Below are 23,824 nucleotides of genomic sequence, written 5' to 3' on the forward strand. Positions count from 1 at the left end.
CATCACTGTTTGCTTTTCTGATTAGTAAAGGATTCTCGATTGTTGTAGAACTGTTTGTAAAATTTAGCTCAAATAAGACCAAAAATTAAAAAAGAAAAGAAGAAGAAGAAAAAAAGAAAAGAAAAGAAAAAAACAGAAGAAATTGCCTTAAAGCTTCCTCTTGGATACTAGCCCCGGCTTGCTGTGTGACCTTGGGCAAGTCCTGGCCTTTCTCTGAGCCCCAAGTGCCTCTCCTGTGAGATGAGGGCTCAGGCACAGTGACCACGGAGGAGGCCCCTTGCAGCTCTGACCTTCTGTTCCTGCTTCTGTTTCTGGGAGCAGAAGGGGCACTGGCAGGCTGCCCCTCTGCAGGGGACACGGCTGACAGCTCCCAGCAAGTCACCTCCGGGAGGATGTGAGGCCGGTTAACAGTCCTCGGCTGCCGGCATGGGGCCCATATGGTGCCTCCTGCCAGCCGGACACCACCAGCCGCTCTCGGCCAGCCAGCCCTGGGTGACTGCTTCTCCTCGGAGTTCCAGAAAGCTCTCTCTGGGGTTGTAAGGTCCTGCTGCCTTGGGCAAGAAGAGTACAGTCCTGAGACTTCCCTAGCCACTGCTAAGGCCCTTTGAGGGAGAAGGTAACCTGTTGTGGAGAAGAAATGGAGAGAGGGAGAGAGGGGGCAGAGGAGAGGAGAGGAATATCGCTAGCTTTCCAGCTCTGTTTGGGCCCCTCGCTGGGCATCTGGGATTCAGAAATGAATCAGAAAATCGTTCTGCCCTTGAAGGACACAGCACCTAGTGGAGACGTGGGTGGCAGCGACGCCGGCTGGCAGTGCCGATCAGGGACCACGGGAGCGCATGGAGAACCGAACCCATGGCTGGTGGCCCAGGGCCCTCCTGGAGGAGGCTCCTTGAGAAGTGGCTTCATGAGGTCAAGACTCGGCCCTTCCAACTCCTGTGACTTCATCCTTACTGACAGCCTGGTCCAAAGCCAGCCTCGGCAACTTAGCGAGGTTCTCAACAGCTTAGCAAGATTCTGTTTCCAAATAAAAAAATAAAATAAGGCTGGGGGTATAGCTCAGAGTTAGAATGTCTCTGGGTTCCATCCCCAGCACCACAAAACAAAATACCCCCAAACAAAAGTTTGAGCTCCCAACCACTGAAAGGACAGTGGGTTCTAACCCTGGCATGTCTCTGGGCTGCGGTTTGGGGCTGGAGTCTGACCCTACACCTGTCTTCAGCCCAGGCTCCTACTCAAAGCAGGGTTATCACGGGCTGCATCCCCCACCTAGCCATGTTGCCACGGTAGGGAAGGCAGAATGGCTGCAGAGGCACCTCATTTAGAAACAGTGGAACACTGGCCTGACCTCCCTGTCCCTGTCCCTCTCCCAACGCAGACAGGACTGCTGGCTTCAGGGCCCAGAGTACTCACAGCGACGCCCCTCCTGGAAGAAGCCGGGCAGGGGCTGGGAGGTGCTGTGTGCCGCGCTCGTGGCACAGTTTGATGGGAAGGCCTGGGCTCCTAGAGTCGGAATTCTAAACTCCTGGAGTTTAGCTGGGCATGGTGGTGCACACTTGTAATCTCAGTTCTTGGGAAGCGAAACAGAAGGATCACAAGTTTGTGGCCCACCTTGGCAATTTAGTGAGGCCCTCAGCAACTTAGTGAGATGCTGTTTCAAAATAAAAGAATAAAATAGGGCCATGATTGTAGCTCAGAGGTAGACTGCCTCTAGGTTCCATCCCTAGTGTCATAGCATAGATAAATAACATAAAATAACACAGTCAGACCCTCTGCGCTTGAGGAAACAGAGTCTGGCCTGCCCCCCAAGGGAGGGGTGCCTCCTAGGGAGCAGGGTCTGGGCCAAGGCTGTCAGTAGAGTTTGGACCTGGGCCTTCTCCTAAGGCTCACGTGTTGAAGGCCGAGTCTCCTGTGCGTGGTGCTCAGAGGTGGGGCTTTGGGGAAGGACTGGATCACGAGGGTTCCCATCTGATGAATGGTTACTCCAGGGATGGTTCGTAGGTGAATGGACCACTGGCTGGGAGGCCGTGGAACCCTCAGGAGGTGGGGCCTCCTTGAAGGACAGAGGTCAGGGAGCGTGCCCTCCAAGGGTATAACTTGTCCCCATCCCCTTCCTCGTTTTCTCTTTTGATCCTGACTGCCCTGAAGTGAGCTCTACTTCACGGTGTGTTCCCCACCGTCATGTTCTGCCTGGCAGGTTGTAAGAATCACTACAGGTAGGATCTTTCTTTCTTCTGTGGTACTGGGGATTGGATCCTGGTAGATTCGGCCTCTGAGCTATACCCTCGTCCTTTTTTTTTTTTTTATAAATACGGTCTCACTAGGTTGCTAAGGGTCTTGCTAAGTTATTGAGGCTGGTCCTGAACCCACAATCCTCCTGTCTCAGCCTCTCAAGTATGGGGATTACAGGCATGCACCACCATGCTGGCTAGACCACATTTCATTTAACAGATAAGAATAAAAATGCAGAGAGGAAGGACCTGCCTAGGATCACACAGCGAGTCCACGCTGGAGGCTAAGACCTCTTTTCCCCATACTTTGAGCATAACACCCCAGGCCAGGCCATTTCTCCGACTTCTTGGGATTGGGATGAGCAGGGGCAGCCCAAGGTGCCCAGCAAGTACCAGAGACAGCCTGGTGGTACAGGGATCAATAAGGAGCCTGGCGGGTTGTGCTAAGGGCACATGTTTGTGCACCTGCCCCTTTCCAGCTGCCTCTCTCTGCCCTAGGCATTCCTCCTCCTCCTCCTCCTCCTCCTCCTCCTCCTCCTCCTCCTCCTCTTCTTCTTCCTCTTCTTCTCCTCCTCCTCCTTCTCCTCCTCCTCCTCTTCCTCCTTTTCCTCCTCCTCTTCCTCCTTCTCCTTCTTCCTTTTTTGTGGTACTTGGGATGGAACCCAGGGGCTTTCTACCCCCGGGCTATACTCCCAGACCTATTTTATACTTTATTTGGAAACAGGGTCTCACTAAGTTGCTGAGAGCCTCACTAAGTAGCTGAGGCTGGCTTCGAACCTGTGCGATCCTCCTGTCTTAGCCTCCCAAGCACTGAGATTACAAGCTTGTGCCACCACGCCCGGCATGGGCATCCCCCTTCTATTATTACTGAACAAGACCCTTCATGGCTTGGTCCTCAGCCCTCCATCTGTAACGTGGTTTTCAAGCACCTTTCAGCTGGTGGGCGGGGGCGGCGACTCTGGGACCCTGGGCTCCCCGTGGGGTGGGGACTGGGAGAGCGCTCAGCCTGCAGGAGCCTTTGCCCGGCCCCCTCCGGGACCGCCCGCCTTCCGGAGCAGGGCGGGGCAGGGGCGTGGCCATGCCGGTGGGCGTGGCCGCGCGGTGGGCGTGGCCCGGCCCGCCCCGCCCCTGGACGTCGCGGCGGAGCTCGCGCGGGGCGGGGAGGGGAGGGAGGAGCGCGCCGCCAGCCCGGGCGGAAAGTTTTTCCTGACGGAGTTTTGGCGGCGGCGCGGGCGGCGGGAGCCGGCCATGGACGCGCTCAAGTCCGCGGGGCGGGCTCTGATCCGGAGCCCCAGCCTGGCCAAGCAGAGCTGGGGGGGCGGCGGCCGGCACCGCAGTGAGTGTGGCCGGGTCGGGCCAGGGCGGCGGGGAGCGCGGCCTGCCCGGGCCGGGGCCGGGGTCGCGGGGTCAGGCCGCGCCCCCGCCCCCGCCGCCCGCACCCGGGAGGAGGCGCCGCGGGCGCCGAGCGGGCCCAGGTGCGGCGGCGGCGCGCAGGTGGAGGCGCCCGGCGCCCTGGGCAGCGGGGAGGCGGGACGAGGGTGGGCGCCGGGCCGGGGAAGTTGCCCATCCCCGCACCCTGCACCCCCCAGCCCGGGCAGCTGCGGGCGGGAGCCCCCCGACCCTCGTCCCGCGTCCTACCTGCGGGGTCATCCTTTGGCCCCGGGGCTGAGATGTGAGCCCGGCGTCGCACGCCCCTGTTGGCTTGGAGCGAAGCCCGGCCTAGGGTGTCCATAAAGAGGTCTCACCCCTAGCCATCTAGACCCCCGCGCTCCGCCTCACACCGGGCCCAGGTGGCGAGGCCAGCCACCAGGCTATTTTGAAACCTGTTTTCTCTTGCACCTTCCCCCGGGGGCTTTCGGAGTCCCTGGGCGCCCTGGCAAGCGGCAGGGTCCGCCGCCAAAGCTTCGGGGAGCGTCTGGGAGGCCGGCAGGGTCCTCCCCACCACCCCGCCTTCTCTAGTCCCCCTGTCTCCGGTTACTCTCCGCCGGCCCATCACCTGGCACCTTTCCCTGAGGCCTGAGAAGCACCCAGGTCCCTGGCTTTCGCGAGTTGTTTGTCTAGGAGCACAGGGCTTTCCTGGTAGCTGTGGGACCAGAGCGCAGGGCTCCAAGCATACCCCATCACCCACCTGCCACCCACCCAGGACTACAGCCTCTCCCCGCTAAACTCGGAAACCACAGTCACCCTGCCCCCATTCCCTCCTTGCCTTTCAGGGCTCCGCCAGGGGAGCCCGAGTTCCCCAGTCCCTGAGCGCCAGCAAGTCTGGGCCTAGGGAGCTGGCCCTGCTCCTCCTCTACCCCCCTCCAGGGTTCCAGCTGTGGGCCTCCTGGCCCTGCCTGGCATTGGGAACACAGGCTGGTGCCTGCTGGTGGGAGGGGTCAGAGGCCAGGCATGTACCATCTCCCACACTTACTCCCAAAATAGTTCCTTAAGAAATTGGTGGGATGTGTCCAGGACCTCAGAAAATGACTGCTTTTTCCAGGGCAGAGGAGCCCACAAGTTTTCTCTAGGGATGGAGGAGAGGGAGGGTGAGGCAGCCCTGAGGGAAGCGACCCTGAAAGCACTAGGGAACCCAGGAGGAGAAGAGGCTCCAGGCTAGGTGGGGCTAAGGATTCTTATCTGGCAGAAGTGTTCAGAAACTTGATGATACACCCTTTGATGGATTCCCCCCACCCCGCTGCCTGTGCGGATCTTCAACTTGATTCCCGCTGCAGGGGACCTGGTTTTGAGGTCCCAGAGTTTCTTTAGGCCTGGAAGGAAAGCCGAGAGGCACTTCTCTCCCTGCCCCAAGCCTCAGAGCCCGAAGCTGTCCCCATGCCTTCCATACCTAGAATGAGCTCCCGGGAGCCACACCTGTCCCTTGCTATCAAGTCTCAATCTCCCCGTCTGTAAATTGCAAGTAAACTTTTCTTGTGTGGGGATTACATCAGTGTTTTGCCTGTGGTGACCACTGCTTTCGTCATTGTGTTATACCTCATTTGCTACTGTGAGGCGACCAGGGGATTCTTTCTTCAGACCCACTTTAGAGATAGAGGAACCCAGGCTTGGGGAAGTTTAGTCTCTAGCCCCAGGCATGGAGCTTCCAAGGGACTGAGCTTCAACCCCCCAGCCCAGGGGTCTTATTAGAGAGCCTGCAGAGGACCTGGGGGCACCTGGTTGGTCTGGCAGCTCTTGAGGACAGCTGTGGGCCGTGGGGTGACTGGAGGGGGACTAGGGCAGCCTTGCTTGGAGTTGCGACCCAGCCAAGCCTTGGGCCTAGCCCTTGAGATCTGAGGCCTGTACCAGCAGGCAGCCCCCTACTGTCAGCAGCGGCCTTCCTCTCACCTCCTAAGATCACCTCCTAAGATCTTTGGCTACAGTGAGCACGATCACTGTTTTATTGGTGGAGAAACTGAAGCATGGGGAAGGGCTGCAGCCTGCCTGTGGCCACACAGGCAGAGCCAGCATTCCCAGTGTTTTTGCACAGAGGCTCACACCTCCAGCCTCTCGGTTGTCCTGGAAGGGCTCTCTCCCTCTCCCACAGATGGCTTTTCCCCATCTCTTTGGGAGCCATAAATATTTTATCTCAATACCTGGCCAAGGATTTCCTTTCTCCCAAGTGCCTGGCTCACATTGGCCTCTGAGTAGCTTTCCTAAAGGTATGAGATAACTCTGATCCTGGGGCTCCTTTGTGAGTTGTGCCAACCTAGTAGAACTTAAAGAGAAAGGATAAACCAGCGTGAGGTGTGGGTCACAGTTAAACAAGTTGATGGTGGTAGGTGGGGAAGGAAGGGTCAACTCATTTATTTATAATAAGATAGTACAAGCCGGCACCATGGTGCATACCTGTAATCCCAGTCATTGGGAGGCTGAGACAGGAGGATCAGAGCATCAGGAAGTAGGGAGACTTGGCAACCTAGGGAGAGTCTGATTCCAAACAAAAATGAAAAGGGGTGAGGGTGTAGCACAAAGGTAGAATGCCCTTGGGTTCAATCCCCAGTACTGCACACACTTACACACACAAAGGCCACCATAGGACAGGGAGGCATCTCTGTTTGGGTTCTTTTAGAAGTAGAAGACAGGAATCTGAGTGCAAGTTATTGATTGGGAAAGAGATCCTAGCAAATACTGTCAGGATGAATGAGAAGGGAACAGAGTCCAAAAAGTGGCCATTTTGAAGCAAATGGTCCCGGTGAGCTACTCGAGCTTTGTCCCGTGGACACTCTGGGAGCCAGTGTAGAGTGTGCTCCTCTGGTAGTTTTCTCTGAGCGGCAGTGACCAGCGCAGGTGGCTGGAGGACTGCTGGGGATGGGGGGGCCTTAATCCCCTAGTGCCCGTGGGACTGGGCATCTCCAGCAGCCAGAGAGCCAGGAGGCCTGTGAGCAAGTGGTACCACAGAGGGGATGAGGATGGCCCTTGCAGCATTCACTGGGAGAAAGTGACAGGGACGGGTCTGGGAAGAGAACTCCAGGCAGCGAGGGCAGCGAGTGTGGGGGTCCAGGGTGGGGGTGGTGTAACTGGAGAGGGGCCTCTGCTTCCCACAGGTCTGGTGGTTGAGGGATGCTTTGAAGTCAGGAGTCAGATCACCCACTGCCCCTGAGGCCAGGGCTCCTTTCAGGTGGCCCTGCAGGGCAGGGGTGGGGCCTCCTGGAGTGAGATTCCAGCTCTGAGCTTCTCTATCTGTGGAATGGGAATGCAAACGTGTCCTTGACTCTTCTCATAAAGCACTGCAGATGGCCACATACACATTATTTACTTACTTTTATTGTACCGGGGCTTGATGCCGGGGCAGTCTACCTCTGAGCTACACCCCAGCCCTTTTTTTATTTTTTATTTGGAAACAGGTTCTAGCTAAGTTGCTGAAGGCCTCACTGTCTCAGCCTTCCAAGTCCTGGGATTATAGGCACGCGCCACCGCGCCTGGCTCCATGTACACATTACAGCTCTTTGCACTGAACGGTGGTAGCACAGTAGCTCCTGTGTTAGTGGTTGTTGGTATGTCCATTGTGAAGTCCTTTCATCCTTACGATTGTCCCTATTTCAGGCTGGAGAGTCTGCACACGGGAGGTCAAGGGTCTCTGAACCATGGCCTGCTCCAGAGCCCATAGTATTCCCTAACAGTATAAGCAGGTATTTAGGAAAAAGTAGCTGCTGCAGTGTTGTTTGTTTGTTTCTTTGTTTTTGTACTGGAGGTTGAACCCAGACGTATTCTACCTCTGAGCTAAACCTCCAACCCTATTTTATTTTTTATTTTGAAACAGGATCTCACAAGGTTGCTGAGGGTATCTCTAAGTTTGCTGAGGCTGACCTTGAACCTGAGATCCTCTTGGATCAGCCTCCCAAGTACTGGGATTACAGGTGTGTACCACCAAACCTGGTTTTGCAGTGATCGTTTCCTAAACTATTTTTTTCTGATAACAGTCTCAATGGCTTTGCCTTCTGAAATTTGCCTAGCACTTTTCATACACAGAAGCTTCCTCTGAGATGTTCCTGGAAGGCTGACCGCATTTGGTAGGGTGGAGAAGCAGCTTCGCTCCCTTCAGGGCAGAGCCTGGGCCCCTCCTGAGATGTCACTCTGGCTTCTAGGCCCACACCCTGCCAGGCTGGGGGTCCAGGCCAGGGCCCTGCTCAGCGGCTCCCCCAGCCCCGTGGGTTTGGCTGCGGCTCAGATGTTCCAGACACCACCCTGCTAGGTCTCTCAGGGCAGCAGAAGGGGCACAGGGATGGCCGGCCTGCCCCCAGCTCCTGGGTGGAGATCTTAACCAGGAAAGAGCACATGGTCACAGCTGAAGTTAGACCAGGCATATGGTGTGTCCCCAGCTAACTCCAACAGTAGGTCATCTGTAAAATTGCAAAGTTAAAATAGCGCAGTCATTACCCACCACAGGGCTGAAAATAACTGGGACCGGAACTGGGCTGTGGACTCAGGCCTGTATTTGCCCAGGGGCCCCTGGGAGTTCGCTGAAGCTTGGGGCTGCTGGGAAGGAGCACGTGGTCTTGGCTTGTGGGCTGGAGCCCAGCCTGGCTACATCCTGTTTGAGGTGGCGGGACAGTGAGTGGGGAAGGGGTGGTAGGAAACCCTCAAGTCTGTCTGTACTGTGCTGGTTTCTCAGGGGAGGTTCTGGGCACAGACGTCTCACACCTAAGTGATGAGTCACTGTGTGCACAGAAATACAGGAATGGAAGCTGGGTGAGGTGGCGTGCGCCTGGAATCCCGTACTTGGAAGACTTGAGACAGGAAGATCACAGGTTGAGGCCAGCAACTTAGCCAGATCCTGTTTCAAAATAAATGTTAAAGTCCGGGATGATGGTGGTACTGGCCTGTAATCCTAGTACTTAGGAGGCTGAGACAGGAGGATCACAGGTTTGAGGACAGCCTTAGCAATTTAGGGAGGCATGTTTAAAAAGGACTGGGGGTATAACTCAGAGGTAGAAGGCTCCTGGGTTCAATTCCTAGTACCCCCCCCCCAAAAAAAAAAGGAAAAAGAAAAAAAATTTTTTTTAAATGGCCAGGAGTGTAGCTCGGAGATAAAACACCCCTGGGTTCAATCCCCAGTACCAAAAACAACAACAAAAGAAGTGTAGGAGAGGAGCCAGGTTCCCTAGAGGGAAGGAGCCTCTTAACCAGGCCTGGAAGGACCAGTGGCAGGGACAGGGACAGGGGACAGACAGGGGGGGGGGGGATGGGGGATATGAGACGGGGCGGCGGTGTTGGGCAGGGCTCCCTTCTCCATACCAGGGCCTGGGAAGGCAGACATGAGTGGCAGTTCCTTTGATGTGAACACACACACAGAAATAGTTGCCTGGTTGGGAGGGGTATAGGAGGAAGAGAAGGAGATTGGTGGTAAAGAAAGGCAGGGGCAACCTGTGGACGGGGTAAGGGGTAGCAGAAGTGTGTAGAGTGTCTCCACCATCTTGTATCCCATTAAGATGTATGATTAAAATGCACCAATAAAAAATTAAAAAGAAAGCGTGTAGAGTGCCTACCACAGGCCTGGCCCTCAGCTGAGTGCATTTTGTTATCTCAATTTATTCTCAAAATGAAAAGGTTGGAGCTATGGAACATGCTCCCAGTACTTGGGAGGCTGAGATAGGAGCATTGCAGGTTCAAGGCCAGCCTCTGCAACTTAGGGAGACCTTCAGCAACTTAGTGAGACCCTGTTTCAAATTTTTAAAAATTTTTAAAATGAATAGGGCTTGTGGAGTAGCTCAGAGGTAGAGCACCCCTAGGTTTAATCCTCAGTAGTGCAAAATAAGCAAAAAACACCCCAGCGGTCATGGTAGGGACTGTGTGTCATGGCCTGGGATCCCCTCTGATTTGCCTCGTGACCTTGAGCAGGTCTCCTCTGTCTGATGAGTGGCAGCCAGTGTGTACTGGGGGTGGTGGAACCCAGAAGGGTCAGTCCAGGGAGGGAGGGATGCAGAAAAATGGCAAGTATTCCAGAGGTCAAGGAGGACAGGGGAATGTTTTGACAGTAGAGAGGTCACCAGTGACCTTGGCAAGGTTCAGCCCTCTGGAATGGAGGGAGCGGAAGTGGGCTTGGGAAGGGGCCAGGAAGGGGCTGCGCCAGAGGAAGTGGAAGAGTGGGGAAATAAAAATAGGGGAGGAAGGATGTTTGCTTTAGGGCAGGAATGGAGAGATGAAGAGGCCGCTCTTGATTGATTGGTTTGCCTGCCTGGGGCTCTGTGTTGTGAAACAGGGAGATAGAGCTGTAGTCAATTAGCTATGTCTGCCAAGGACACTGGCAAAGGGCATGACAGCACTTTGTTTGCCGTCCTTGCTTAGGTGGGTTTCAGGTTGAAATTGATGGTCTGGGTGGCTTGGCCTATGGAGAGGAAGGAAGAAAATACCTCTGTTTCCAAGAGCTCTCTTTGACTTCTGTTTAGAACTAAGGTGATTTGCTTCATGGTTAAGCAGTCTGGTCCAGTGGTTAAGAGCTTGGGTTTAGGATCAGAGTCCTTTGAGCTTAGTTCCCTCATCTAAAATGGGACTAGAACCGCGGGTTCACAAGGTTGCGGTGAGTGTCCGAGGTGATGGCCATAGCTACTGCTCGATAGGACTGCGTCTGTGTCCCGTGGTGGCTCTGGTCTGCCCTGCCATGCTGCTGTTAGCCTTGGTTTCTTCAAGGGCAGGCTGAGTCAGTCTGGGTCCCCCATCACTTGGCACAGTCCCAGGGACCCTTGGGGGTCCTTTTTGGAAAAATAGAATAGGCTACTGTTGAATGGGACCTAGGATGTGGTCACTTGGGCTTTCAGATTGCCTGAGTGAGGGGCCCGCCTCTTGTTAGGGTAGAGGCTCAGCAATGAGGGCTGGTGCCTCGGGCCAGGACTGAGATGAGGTTGTGCCTGGGCTGTGCATTCATCCTGGGGCCAAGGGCCTGCGGGTCCCCGGAGACCTTGTTGCTTCCCTCTGAGCAATGGGCACATCTTGGCCTCGGTTCTGAGGAAACCTGGGCATGGTAAAAACCTCCAATGTAGACTGCACCCCCTTCGGGTCCTTCCCTTATCGGGCCTCCCCTGTGTATGTGATGGGGCTCTTCCCAGCTCCTCTCCCTGGGCCAGGTTTGTCCCTCCTTTCCCAGCCTTCCTGACACTAGTCACCACCAGGAATTCTCAAGGACCCATCCTGTGTGCTTCACTCAGTGCCATTGCTGCAGCCTTGAGACGCAGGCTTTATTACTAGTCTCAAAGGCCACGGGACTTCCCTGAGACTAGTGAGTAGGGACCACAGAGAGCTGGACTTGAATCCAGGTCTGCCAGATTGATGAGACGTCATTGGGGAAACCACCTCCCCTTTCCCTGCTCTGCCGCCCGCCCCAGCTCTTTGCTGAACCCCCTCCCCAGCCCACTGAGCGCTGGATGTACAGGTACAGTAAAGCAGCCCCCTCGCTGCGACTCCAGCCCCCTCGCTGAGGGGGCCTGGTGGCCTCCGTCTCTTGCCTTCGCCTCTCTGAGCCCGTTCCTGATCTGTGAAATGGCATAACACTCACTCACAGGATCACACTGAGGATTCAGTAAGCGGTGGCATGACCTACCCTTGGCAGGTGTTGGCGCTGAAGTTGAGTCTGGACTCTGGGGCCGCCTGGCGCGTGGGCGTGCAGCTCGCCTCCCTGGCCGCAGCAGCTCTGTCTGCAGTGGCTCTCTCTGAAGAAAGGTCTGCCTCCTGGGTTCTTGGGAGGGTACATGAGGACAGTTTATGGAAATTTTCTTTTCTTTTTTTTTTATACAGTACTGGGGATGGAACCCAGGGGCATTCTACCTCCAAGCTACATCCCCAGTCCTATTTTTTATTCTTTATTTTGAAACAGAGTTTCACTGAGTTGCAAAGAGCCTAACTAGGCAGCTGAGGCAGACTACAATCCTCCTGTCTCAGCCTCTCAAATGCTGGGATTACAAGTGTGCGCAACCATGCCCAGCTATGAAAAGTTCCTTAGCGGGTGCTCAGTATATTCTAGAGGCAAGTGTGGGAGCAGTCCAGTGCTCCTTGCTGGGTTTTCTGAGGAGGTGGGGAAGAGCTGGCAGGCCTTCCTGCAGGGTCTGAGGGCCTCCTGTCCTGCTGCAGAGCTGCCTGAGAACTGGACAGACACCCGGGAGACGCTGCTGGAGGGCATGCTCTTCAGCCTCAAGTACCTGGGCATGACGCTGGTGGAGCGGCCCAAGGGCGAGGAGCTTTCTGCCGCCGCTGTCAAGAGGATTGTGGCCACGGTGAGCACCCCGCTCAGGAGAGGGTGGGAGCCACCACCAGGGGCCAGCTTCTTCCCTGGCTGCTCCTGGTCCCCAGCTTGTTACACTAGTAAATTTGTCTGGGGCTGGCCCAGGCCTTGAGCCTTCTTGCATCCAGCCCAGGGACTGGTGGAGGGGACTTGTGGGGCCAGTGACCTCTCCAGCCAGCATGGCTGTGGACACTTCCAGTCTCGCTGTCCCTAGATCAGGCTTCACGCCTGATGTGCCAGTAGCCTGGGAGACAGATTGCCCTCCCCAGCTCCTAGCGAGTGTGAGCCCTTTAAACCCACTTCCCTTGGTGGCGTCTACCCGCAGCTCAGGTCCTGACAGGTACGGTGTGTGGAACAGTGGTCCTGCCCAGCCACGACAGCCTTTGCACGCTCAGAGCCGGTATCCCTCACAGCCGGGTGCCCTTGGGCAGTCCTTCGCCCCAGTCCCCTCTGCCTGGGGAAGGAGGATGAGAGTCTGCCGCAGCCGGGGCCCCAGCGTGCCAGGCAGTGGGTACTAGTGAGCAGCGGCACTGGTCGCGGTTCTTGCCTCAGGAGGGTGCTGGTTCACATCTGGGCCTTGGAGCAGCTAAGAGTAGCCTATGAAGGAGGGCCCCAAGTAAGGCCGGCAGGCTACTCTGACTCATGTCTGCCCCCAAGGCCAAGGCCAGTGGAAAGAAGCTGCAGAAGGTGACCCTGAAGGTGTCTCCACGGGGAATTATCCTGACCGATAACCTCACCAACCAGCTCATTGAGAACGTGTCCATTTACAGGTACGTTCAGAGGGCAGTGGGCTACATCACTCTGCCACTGGGGGAGGTACACGGAGAAGCCGTCTGATACAGGCTCTACTGCTCTCTGTTGGGGTGACCCTGGATCCCTCTCCTCATCTGTGAAAGGGGAGTGGGAGCGCGTCCCGCTTCACTGCACAGCACCCAGCTCACGGCAGTATTCAGCTGCGTGCTGGTTGCTGCAGCTTACTCCATGGTAGCAGGCAGCTGAGGCCTGCGCAGGCCCAGGCTTCATGTACCCCACGTGCTGCCAGCTTGGGCTTGGAGCAGAGAGCTGTGGAGTTGCTAAGTCACAGTCTTTCCACTGTGAACACGGCAGCCCAGCCTGGACATGCGATCTCTTGTGGGCCTCTGGTCCTCGGGGGCAGGGTCCAGCCCTTGGAGCCTTAGGCTACCCACTTCTCTCTTGGTTGGTCAATTTAGGGTTTCAGAACTGGAAGGGACAGCCTAGTCCATTTTACAGATAGAGAAGCTGAGGCCCAGAGAGAGAATGGCCTCACTACATGAGGTAGTGGCTGAACAGGGGCCAGGACACCCAGGCAGGTGCCGTCTGCCAGGCCCTTCTTGTTGGTCTCGAGCACCTGGTAGGGTAAGCGGCTTCAGAGTGTCGGGCCCGTGCCTTCCTCTCACTGTTCCTGATTCTGCCTGCCTGCCCATTTCTGTGCCAGATTAAGAGTCTGAGTCCCTGTTTCCAGGAGCTTCCAGTCCAGGGGAGAGCGTTTAAAAAGGAGCAGCCTACCAGGGGAGGAGGCGTCTTGCGGGACTTAAAGAGTTGGAGCCAGGGCCTTTAGGCAGGAGGCTGGCTCCCTGGGATAAGAGCGGCTGGGGAAGTGGCAGCCCTTTCTTTCACCACCCGGGACAGCCAGGAGTGCTGTTGGAGCTGAGGCAGTCAGCTGAGCCGTACCCCTGGGCTGCCAGCTCCTCCTCTACCCTCACTGAAGGCAACTCCAGCCTCGACAGAGAGCACACAGAGAGCACACAGAGAGCACGGGGAGACTGGGTGGGGCGCTCCCTGCAGAGTGAGCTGCTGGGTCTACCCACCCCCACGCTCCTGGCGGGTCCCTAGCACAGAGCCCCATCCCCAGCCTCAGCTCCACCTCCTGCCTATGGTCCCAGTCATCTGGGAGAGATGCTGGGCTAGATCTCCTCTGACCCCTGGGCAGGGGGAGGCCTGGTGAAGGGCAGTGTGCAGTTCTCCTCACAGCCAATGAGAACAGACCTTTCAGGGGGCATCAGGACAGCATGGTGATTATGTCTTCTGGGTCCCCACAGGTGAGTTCAGGTCCTAGCTCTGCCATGAGCTTTGTGGCCCCAGACCTTTAGCCTGTTTTCTTTTCTGAAAAGCAGGAATAGTAATAGATCCCATCTCAGAGGGTAGCTCCAAGAACTAATTGAGGCAGTGCTTAGAAAGCTGTTGGTACGTTGCCTGGCATGCTGTTTGAGTTCAGCTATTACTGCTTTAAGGTGTGGCTCGGCGTGGGAGGGAAGGATGAGTGTCTTCCTCCAGTCTTTACTCCCAGCTCCTGCTGCCTGGTCTGGAGGCCACAGCTAGGTCTGCAGTCTCCCCGTGGTGGAGGGGGGACAGCAGGCCCTCTGGACTCAGGGAGATGCCCTCCTACACACATCAGATGTAGTCAGGCGCCTGTGCCAGGTCTGTGACCCTTCCCACTTACCTTTCAGGATCTCCTACTGCACGGCAGACAAGATGCACGACAAGGTGTTTGCCTACATCGCCCAGAGCCAGCACAGTGAGAGCCTGGAGTGCCATGCCTTCCTCTGCACCAAGCGGAAAATGGTCAGTGGGGAGGCCTGGGCTGTCCTCGGGCCTGTGTGATGCAGCAGGCATGGCCAGGAAGGAGAGGTCACTTAAGTGCAAGACGGACTCCCTGGGAACCTCAAGCACTGAGCAGGGCTGTGTAAAGCCATGACCTGCCGGACAGCCTGATCATGGCAGCAACTAACTCTTGTTCCCACACTGTGCCTGGGCCCCTTCCTCTCTGTGTTGTAATATATTGGTTTTGAGATGATTTTGGTCAATACAGTCCGGGGAGGGGCTGGAAACCACAGAGGTGGGGAAGGCCTGGGGTGGAAGGCAAAGACATGAGCCCTCGGGGGCTGGACTTGCTGTGACCAGAGCCCAGAAGGGAAAAGGCTGTTTTTGGCTCCATCTGCATGGCCATTCTAGTGCAAGGCTTTATGGTATTTTCTTACCTAATCCTCACAACAACTGCACAAGGTGGAAACTTATGCTCTCCATTGGTTTCCTTTAATTTTTTTTATTTATAATGAAACAGAGTCTCAGAAGCCAGCTGTCTTGACGATGACTTGGGGAGGCAGAGGGAGGTTTGACTCACATTTCTTCCCCACCCTGTACCCCTGAGGGAGGGCTGAGAGGTTCCAGTCCCAATTATCTTCTTTTCTCTTCTCTTCTTTTCTTTTCTTTTCGTTTGTGGCACTAGGGATTGAACCCAGGGCCTTTCTAGCTACACTTCCAGCCCTATTTTATTTTTATTTTGAAACAGGGTCTCACTAGGTTGATGAGTCTCACTCTTTTTTTGAGGCTGTCTTTGAATCTGCAATCCTTCTGTCTCAGCCTTCCAAATACTGGGATTATAAGCATGCGTCACCATGCCTGGTTCTTCCTGTCCCATTTCTAAGCCACCCCTTGACCATATCTAGCTGTGATAAATACATGAAAGACCTTGGTGTCTTGGGGCATCCTCTTGAATTTGGGGCCGGTGAGCTGGACCAGGTTAGCCTTTGGCATTGATACTTCTGTTTTGGAGGCCCCTGGGACTTGAGCCTCTTCCCTAGAAGGAGATTTATAACATCTATGGATTTAGCATCAGTTAAACCTCGGTTGATAGCTCAAAGCCTGGTCCCCATGCCACAGGGTTCTTGGAGCCTGAGAGACAGGTCTTCTACCCTCCCTGAACACACCAAGAAAGCCTGTCTCCACGGGCCCATCAGCACCCTTTAGGTACTGTATTGTGAGTTTCCTATAGTGACTGTAACAAATGGTCACAAACCTCTGGCTTAAGAGAATATTTATGCTGGGCATGATGATGCCCACACAGTGACCAGTGACTTGGGAGAAATGGAGCAGGTGGACCACACGTCCAAGGCCAGCCTGGGCAATTTATAGAGACTGCATCTCAAAAATTAAAAAGGGCTAGGAGGAGGTATAGCTCAGTGGCCGGACACCCACTATTGAGAACAAACAAATACATATTTATCCGTACAGTTCTGATTGGAAGTCTGAAATAGATTGGCACGGTTGCTTCCCCTGAGTCTCGGGACCGTTCCCCCGCCCTCTGTCCCACTGGAGCCACCTGCACTCCTGGGTTCGTGCTCAGGTAGCAGTGTCGCACCTTCCCACCTCCCTCTGTTACATGATGCTTTTCTCTCTCTGATGCTCTTGCTCCCGCTCAAGGCCGCTGTGATGACATTGGGCCTGCTGGATAATCCAGGATAATCTCCCCATCTCAAGATTCTTGACTTAATTTAATCTGCAAAGCCTTGCCATATATGGGGACATCCACAGGTTCCAGGAGTTAGGACGGGGACATCTGTGGGGACTGTGATTCCACCTGCCACACCGCACCAGGGAGGAGAGCTGCAGGGGAGACAGGCAAGGGCACGTATTGTGGCTGATGTGCTGAGACCGTGGGTGAGATCCTGCCCTTCTCTGAGCTGCTCACCTATCAGCATAATGAGGAGGTCACAGAATTGTTCTGGAAGACACACCTCATCTCTTTTCCACTCCATGTTTACTGCCAAGTCAGTGTCACTGGGCAGTCACCTGCGGTCTTGTGATGTCCCAGGGCCTGTAGCTGTGGTGGCTTCTCTCACCACAGCCTTGTTCCCGCAGACAGTGACTCGGTATTGTCTCTTGTGAGGCCACAGGACTTAAAAATCTAAGCTCATTAGGTCGCCATTGTTGTTTTTCCTCCCCACCAAGGGCGTGCACTGAGCAGGGCCCATAGCCGCAGTCACTGCAGAATGTGGGCCCCAGCAGGAGGGGTATTCCTAGATGCAGTGTTTCAGGGATCAGTAGAAAGAGAACTGGCCCAGCCATTCAAAGGGAGGCCCAGCGACTTTAGACAGACATGAAAGAAATCAGCCTGCCCCCAGGCCAGAGGTCAGGCTGGTCACCTGAGTGCAGGGCCAAGCTAGACACCCAGGGCATGGTGACGCACATTTCTCTTTTCTCAGCATGCCTCATCTGTGGTTGGGGGCTGTTCTGCTGAGCTGCTGCTTGTCCTTTTCCACCCATTGCCCCAGCCTCCCCTCTTCAGGGTCCCTGGGGAGCCGTTTCTGAGAGACAGCCCAGCCCGGAGTGGTGTGCATGCACCTCCTAGTGCTGCAGGCCTCCGCAGCCCCAGCTGGCCCTGGCTGGCACTGTGTGGATGGCCTTGGGTGGGAACCTGGAGATTCTTCACAGAATTTCTGCAGGTGGGTGAGATGGGTGCCTCGCGCCCCTGCTGGCAGCTGCCTCCACAGACAAGGGGCTGCCTGTCCTGCCTGGGCTACGACTGTACCTGGGAATCCGCACAAGTCTGTGAGGAAGAATCTGGCTTGTATAACTGAATCCTGGGGGCTTGCTCCAGGAACAGGTTCTTAAACCTCCCTGGAAGTCAGGAAGACTGCCCAGAGAAACAGGCTTTGAAGGATGAGGAGTGAGTAGGAGTTCACAGGCCAAGAGAGGTGGGTGGTGGGAGGGCGGTGCACGGGCATGGGAGTTGGCAGGTGCAGAGGCTCTGGCTGGGGAAGGGCCTGCAGGGCCACTAAGTAGGTGGTGTTGCAGCCTGGCTCCTGAGTCTCCGCACCCTTGTGCCTCCTTGCTGACTGCCTGAGTGCACAGGAAGTGTAGAGAAGGCCCTCCCTGGGTCACCAGCCAGCCTTCCCAGAGCTGGGGCATAGCCGCCTGGGCCTCCCTTCCCTTCCCTGGACATAGTGGACAGGGCCAGGAGAAGATGCCCTACCAAGAAACATTGCCATGCGTCCACACTGGAGGCTGAAGTGCCCGTGCGGCCTCCCAAGCTCACAAGTGAAGGTGGGGAACTCAGTGGGCCCAGACACCCCCAGGGCAGCCCAAGTGAGGGGTGGGTCAAGGAGTAGTCCTTGTGCAGGGCTTCTGCCTCTAGGCAGCAGTGTTCCAGGAGGAAATGGGCCCCTTTGAGAGGTTACCAGCCTGGGAACAAAGGAGAAACGTGGAAAACTGGACCAAGTAGGAACTGACTAGGATAATAAATAATAGACAGACCTACAGGTCAGAGGTGCCCCGAGGAGGGCTGGACTTCCTCCTCGGCTTCCCCGTGGCAGGACAAGTGGTCCCTCCCTCCGAGACTGGGGTTGAGTCCTGCTGCTCCTGCCAGCCCAGGCTGCGGCTTCAGCCCCTTGCACACATCCCCACCTCAGCTAGGGTAATATTTTTTTTAGTTTACAGCTTGGGACAGCAGGGCAAAGGGGGTGGGGATTATGCAAATGAGCAAGCAGATTTATGCAAAACCAGTATACACTTGTGTCCTCAGGTTTCCTGCATGCAGAAATAATGGTGTTTCCATATCTGGCCACTTTGGGTGACCAGCCCTTGCTCGGGTATATAGTGATCTTACTTGAGCTGGTAATTAGCCCATATTTTTAGTTCATGGGCAATTCTCAATGGTAACTGGGTCTATTAAACTTGATTCAGACGTGACAGCTTAAATTGTAAACAGCTGTGAAGAGTTTCATACTTAATTACCATATTTAAGTTTTGCCATAAAGTACCCATACTTCCATCAAAAATGTAAATGACGGAGACATTCAAATGAGATTTTATACTTGGTGAAGTTTAATTGGCACAGATCAGTCAGCTTGTTTAGGGATTTTACATTTTAAAAAAACTGTTTTGAAGGCAGTGGGCAGATTCATTTCTCAATTAGGCTGAGTTGTCTGGCAGAGAGGAGGGTGTGGGGCCAGGCTGGTAGGTCTGAACTTGCCGTGCACTTAAACGAGTCTGAACTTCTTTCTCCGGTCAGGACTTTCAGAGCAGAGCTCAGCAGTGTTTCCGGCTCCAGCTCCAGCTGTGTGCTCTGGGGCCCCGTGCCAAGCAGCCGTCCACCTTACACTGGGATCCCCGAGAGGGAGGTGTTGAAATGGATGTGGTCTGTCCCTTGGGCAAACGCAGTTCACCCAGCATTGTTGCCACCCTGTGCACTGAGGGGAGGGTGGCTGGGTGGGGGAGACACACCTGTGAGCTATGCCACTTTCCCGGGTGTGATGCCACGGGGGCAGGTGGGGATGGAGAGAAGTGACATTTGAGTGAGATCTGAGGGGTGGGTGGTGGACCTGTGCGAAGGGCCGAGTCGTGCCCCTCCCCGCCCCACCACTGGGTTACAGCAGGGAGTGGTTTTGGTTCCTGACACTCATGGGCAGCTTGCTCCAGCCAAGACATCTATAAGCTGCCTCCTCCCTTGCTGGGATCCCTTATCGCCCCCCTGGCCCCACGGAGCCCTGACCGGCCTCCCCTTCATCTTGCTGGCTGCGGCTCTTTTGGGCTTTGATGGGGCCCTTCTGGTCTTGGTGTTTCCGGTCCTCTATTCCAAGGTTCAGTTAGGTCTGCAGCCCTCGGGGAATTAGGGAGGGAGAGCTTCTCGTGGAAGTGGCCACACCGTTCACCAATTTAGGGACGCCAAGGGCAGGAGAAGTGGAGGTGAGCAGCCATGGGGCCAAGGAAGGTGGGAGCCTGGGCTGGGCCAGACGGTGAGCACGGGCCCAGCTGGCACTCCAGGTGAGGTGTCACCCTGGTCAGGCCCTGCTTCTGCCCACCGAGCGCTCCAGAGCCAGACGGAGCCCCAGGAGTGGGGAGCGGCAGGGAGGCTGGCCTGGCCCGGGTCCTCGCGCTCTGCTCGCCCTGGCTGCCGTGGCACCCCTCCTGCCCACTTCCTGTTTTTCAGGCCCAGGCTGTCACCCTCACCGTAGCCCAGGCCTTCAAAGTTGCCTTTGAGTTCTGGCAGGTGTCCAAGGAAGGTGAGTTGTTTCCATCAACATTGTGGACAGGAGGGGGCAGATAAAGACCTGACGGACTCCCAGCCTCATCCCATCCCGTCTGGCTTGTGACTTTGAACAGGTCCCTTTATCTCTAAATTTTCCCATCAAAAAAAGAGCAGTGGCCATCTGCCTCCATCAGGGTGCCTCAGAGGCTTCAGCAGCATCTGCAAGCTGTCCTTCCTCCTGACTGGAGACCTAAAACCTGCCCCTGCGACTGGCCACTCCCCGCCCAGTGACCACTGGGGTGGAACCCTGGGGTCTGAGGCTCCCGTGTGCTATGCCTTGATCACACAGAGAAAGAGAAGCGGGAGAAAGTCAATCAAGAGAGAGGGGACATCCTGGGCACCCGCCGTGACAGCACCCCCTCGTTGAAAAGCTGTGAGTCTCGGGAGGGGAGGGGCCTCCACTGCCTTCCATCCAGGAGCCTGCCCTCCTTCCCTGGGGCTGGGCAGACTCTTGGTGTTTTGTTGTTAAATTAATAATACATGTTAATAATAGAAAAATTAGAAAATGTAGACTGGAGAAACATACCAAAATACAAGCCACATTTTCAGCTTGGCCCCTGATGTACCAGCTATTTTGTTACATGTTTTTCTAGATACGTTCCTGTGCAAATATATAAATATATATCTGTATACTTTATTCCCCATTGTATAGGTTCCTAAAAAGTTAGTAACTGTTGTGAATTTAAGTGCTTTGATCCCACCCTCAGTGGGCAGCTGCTCAGCTGCTGGGGGAGGAGGTAGGGTGCGCTCTGGGTGGCCCGGGTGATAAGGATGGGCCCAGGCTAGGATGTCCAAGGAGGGAGCCAGGACCTGGAAAGCCCGGGTGTCTGCATGGGGTCAGGAGACAGGGCCAGGCAAGAAGCAGCTCATCTCCCACTGAGCCCCCTGACTGCCTCCTCTCAGTGGTCGCCACCGGGAACCTGCTGGACTTGGAAGAGACAGCCAAGGCCCCGCTGTCCACGGTCAGCGCCAACACCACCAACATGGATGAGGCTCCACGGTCTCAAGCCTTGAGCAGCAGCAGCAGCATTGTCTGGGTGAGTGTGGCGTGGCTTGGAACCCCAAGGATCCAGTGCGCCTGCGCTGGCTCTTCAGACGAGCCCAGGGTGGCTCCTGCCCTGGCACCAGGTCTTACGGACCTCTGGGAGGATCAGACCCAGCTTGGCAGCGCCCAGGCCCAGTGTAGGGGGAACAATGTCCCCTTTGAACCCGGAGCTGCAGCCCAGCCAGCCTGACTCCTGGCGCAGCGGTCTCCCCGGGCAGTAAAAGGGGCCCAGCAAGGGTCGTGACCTCTGCCCACAGAGTCTCCCAGAGAAACCTGACTTTTTTAAAATTTTAACTTATTATTTGAAAATAATTTCAAACTATGTTACAGAAGTAATACAAAGAATTCCTGTTCCCATTTCATCTAAATTCCCTGGATGTTAACATCTTGTTAACACATTATAGTGACCAAAACTGGGAAGCTGGCACTGATACGACCCGCTCCGTAGCCCGCGGCACCTCCTACCCTCCTCCTCCTGGCCAGGACCACTGCAGATGGGCACTTGTGCTTTGCTTGACCTCGCTCCCACCCACCCCCTGTACTTCTTCATGGTACTAGGGATTAAACTCAGGGGTGTGGCACCACTGAACTATACCTCCAGCCCTTTTTAATGTTTAATTTTTAATTTTGAAATAAATAAGGTCATGCTCAGTATCACATGCTGGCCCCGAACCTGTGATCTCCTGTCTCAGCCTTGCAAGCACTGGGATTCCAGGTGTGCCTGCTGGGCCTGGCCCCCCCTCCCTCCCATCTCTCACCTTTCTTTCTTGGACTAGAGCATCGAGGGACTTCAGTTGCTATCAGGTCCCTCTGACTGGACAACTTAGGTGTCTCTCAAACTTGTCCTCTGCTGTCTGGGGATCACCCTGCCACCTGCCCATATATACTGGGAGACTGTGGAGGGACCTCGCCCAGTGCTTTTCCATGAATGAAAGCCAGACAGCCTTCTCCAGTCTTTCCCTTTGGGAATTTGAAAGCCATAGAAGTCATCGGGTTCCTCATTTTACAGAAGGAAAGCTGGTTCTAAAAGGGAAGTAGTGACTTCCTGAGGTGTCGGGTTGCTGGCAGCAGGACTGGGAATTGGACCCACTGTGGTCTCCAGATACCTGCGACATGCCCTTTCTCTGCCCCGCACTCTGGCATTAGGCCCGTGGGCTGAGAGGCTGTGGTGGTGCCAGGGGTGAGGCCTCCTGCCTGTTACTCCAGTATCCCCCAGCCAAGAGCCCTGAGGCTCCGCCTCTTCAGGGCCAGGTCAAGCCCCAGTGATCCTGGGCCACTGGGTCAGAATTCTCAGCTTCTGAGCGGGGCGTGGTGGCGCACGCTTGTAATCCCAGCGCTTGGGAGGCTGAGGCAGGAGGATCGCACAGGTTCGAAGCCAGCCTCAGATACTTAGTGAGGCTCTCAGCAACTTAGTGAGACCCTGTTTCCAAATAAAGTATAAAAAAAGTAAGTCTGGGGATAGCCCGGAGGTAGAAAAGCCCCTGGGTTCCACCCCTAGTACCACAAAAAAAAAAAAAAAAATTCAGCTTCTGCTTTCTTTCCCAAGGAGCTGGACGACGGCCTGGATGAAGCGTTTTCCAGGTATGCCCCTCCATGGAGGCAGAGGCCTGCCCGCTGCCTCAGCGTCACCGGTGTCACCCCTCATGAAGGAAGCATCCACTTGCTCTCCCCAGGTTATCGCATATCATGTGCCCTCTGACCCCCAGATTATTTGCGTATCATGTGTCCTCTGACAGGTTCAGAAACCAGCAAAGCACTGAACAGAACCACACGCCACAGTATGATCCCAGTTTGAACGTGGGGTTAACTCGTGCCAAGCCCATGTGTGCACATTATTTCGTGTCCATCAGCTCATTGTATTTCCTTCCCTTGAGGATTCCGCTCTCTCCAGCTGTTAAAACCACCCAGACACCTCCCGAGGGCAGAGGCTGCCCTTGACCTAACTCCCAGCTCACAGATAGGCCATCTCCCTCTGTAAGTTATGTTTTGAGAAGCAGGCTGTCTAGTTACAGCCATGCATTCTCTTGGTTGGACTAGTTCCCGCCCACGGCCAGCAGTCACCACCTACCTGGGGCTGTCTCTTCCTGGGCGTCCTTGACCCGGCCAGGCTTGTGTGGGTGCCCTGGCCTCTGTCTCGGGGTGAGAGTGCCCACTCCCTGGCCCATTGCTGACCTGGTCAGCTCATTGGTCAGAGGCTCTGCCTCCTGGGCAGCTGGGACCTTTTCCTTTGCCCTTGCTGCCGTTCTGCTCAGGCCCTGCCAGTTCTCTGCCCAAGCACTTGGCTTACAAAGCTCTGCCTTCCAGGCTGGCACAGTCGCGGACAAACCCTCAGGTCCTAGACACTGGACTGTCAGTGCAGGACATCCATGATGCCCAGTGCCTCTCGCCGGTTGACTGGGACAAGCCTGACAGCAGCGGTGCCGAGCAGGATGACGTCTTCAGCTTCTGAGGGCCGGGGTCAGCGGGACACAGCCTGCCTTGACACACCTGGACCAAAGCCACCTGCGGGGCACCAGCTCCAGTGCCCGCCGCACCTCTCCTGGCCCGCAGCACAGTCACCTGCAGGTGAAAGCTGCAGCCATCAAGCAGAGGATGAGACATTTTTCTCTAAGAACCGAAAGATGCCTGGAATATTTATTCAGTGACTCCTGGTTTGTGCTGGGAAGCCAGTCTTGCGTCAGGCTTGTAACGTGTGCAGTGCTGTGACCACTGCTCTCTCTCCACCCAGCTCTGTTCTGGCTGGGGTACCAGCACAGGGACCAAAGCGCTTCTTGTCCCTCCTTCTAAGGACCTAGGCTTCCCTGGGGATAGCCCCATGCCTCACTGACAGCAGTCAGAACTCTGCCATCTTTGAGCACGGGAGGACACTCAGTCCTCAGGGAGGACTGGGACCAGGAACCCAGAGGCAGCTCCTGACCAAAGGCAACACATAGTTTGGCACTTTAAGCACACACAGCAGGTGTGGCCCTGGGGGCTGCTTGATATTGCTGCACTAAACAGCTGTCTTTCTGCCCTTCCTCCATGAGACGGGG

The 23,824-nt window shown here is 55.6% G+C and overlaps 1 protein-coding gene across 1 annotated transcript; it reads left to right on the plus strand.

The window, feature by feature from the left end:
• Positions 1–3,476: 3,476 nt before the first annotated feature.
• LDLRAP1 (low density lipoprotein receptor adaptor protein 1) lies at positions 3,477–23,241 on the plus strand (the record flags this gene model as incomplete). The annotated part of the gene is made up of 9 exons (XM_080692834.1): positions 3,477–3,564; positions 11,769–11,911; positions 12,577–12,689; positions 14,388–14,502; positions 19,649–19,721; positions 20,037–20,120; positions 20,651–20,784; positions 22,339–22,373; positions 23,097–23,241. 9 exons carry the CDS (start codon positions 3,477–3,479, stop codon positions 23,239–23,241), a joined length of 930 nt encoding a protein of 309 aa, XP_080548960.1.
• Positions 23,242–23,824: the final 583 nt, after the last annotated feature.

This window comes from Muscardinus avellanarius (genome assembly GCF_963383645.1).
Source record: "Muscardinus avellanarius genome assembly, chromosome: 3".
In the NCBI taxonomy this organism is placed as follows: Eukaryota; Metazoa; Chordata; class Mammalia; order Rodentia; family Gliridae; genus Muscardinus; species Muscardinus avellanarius.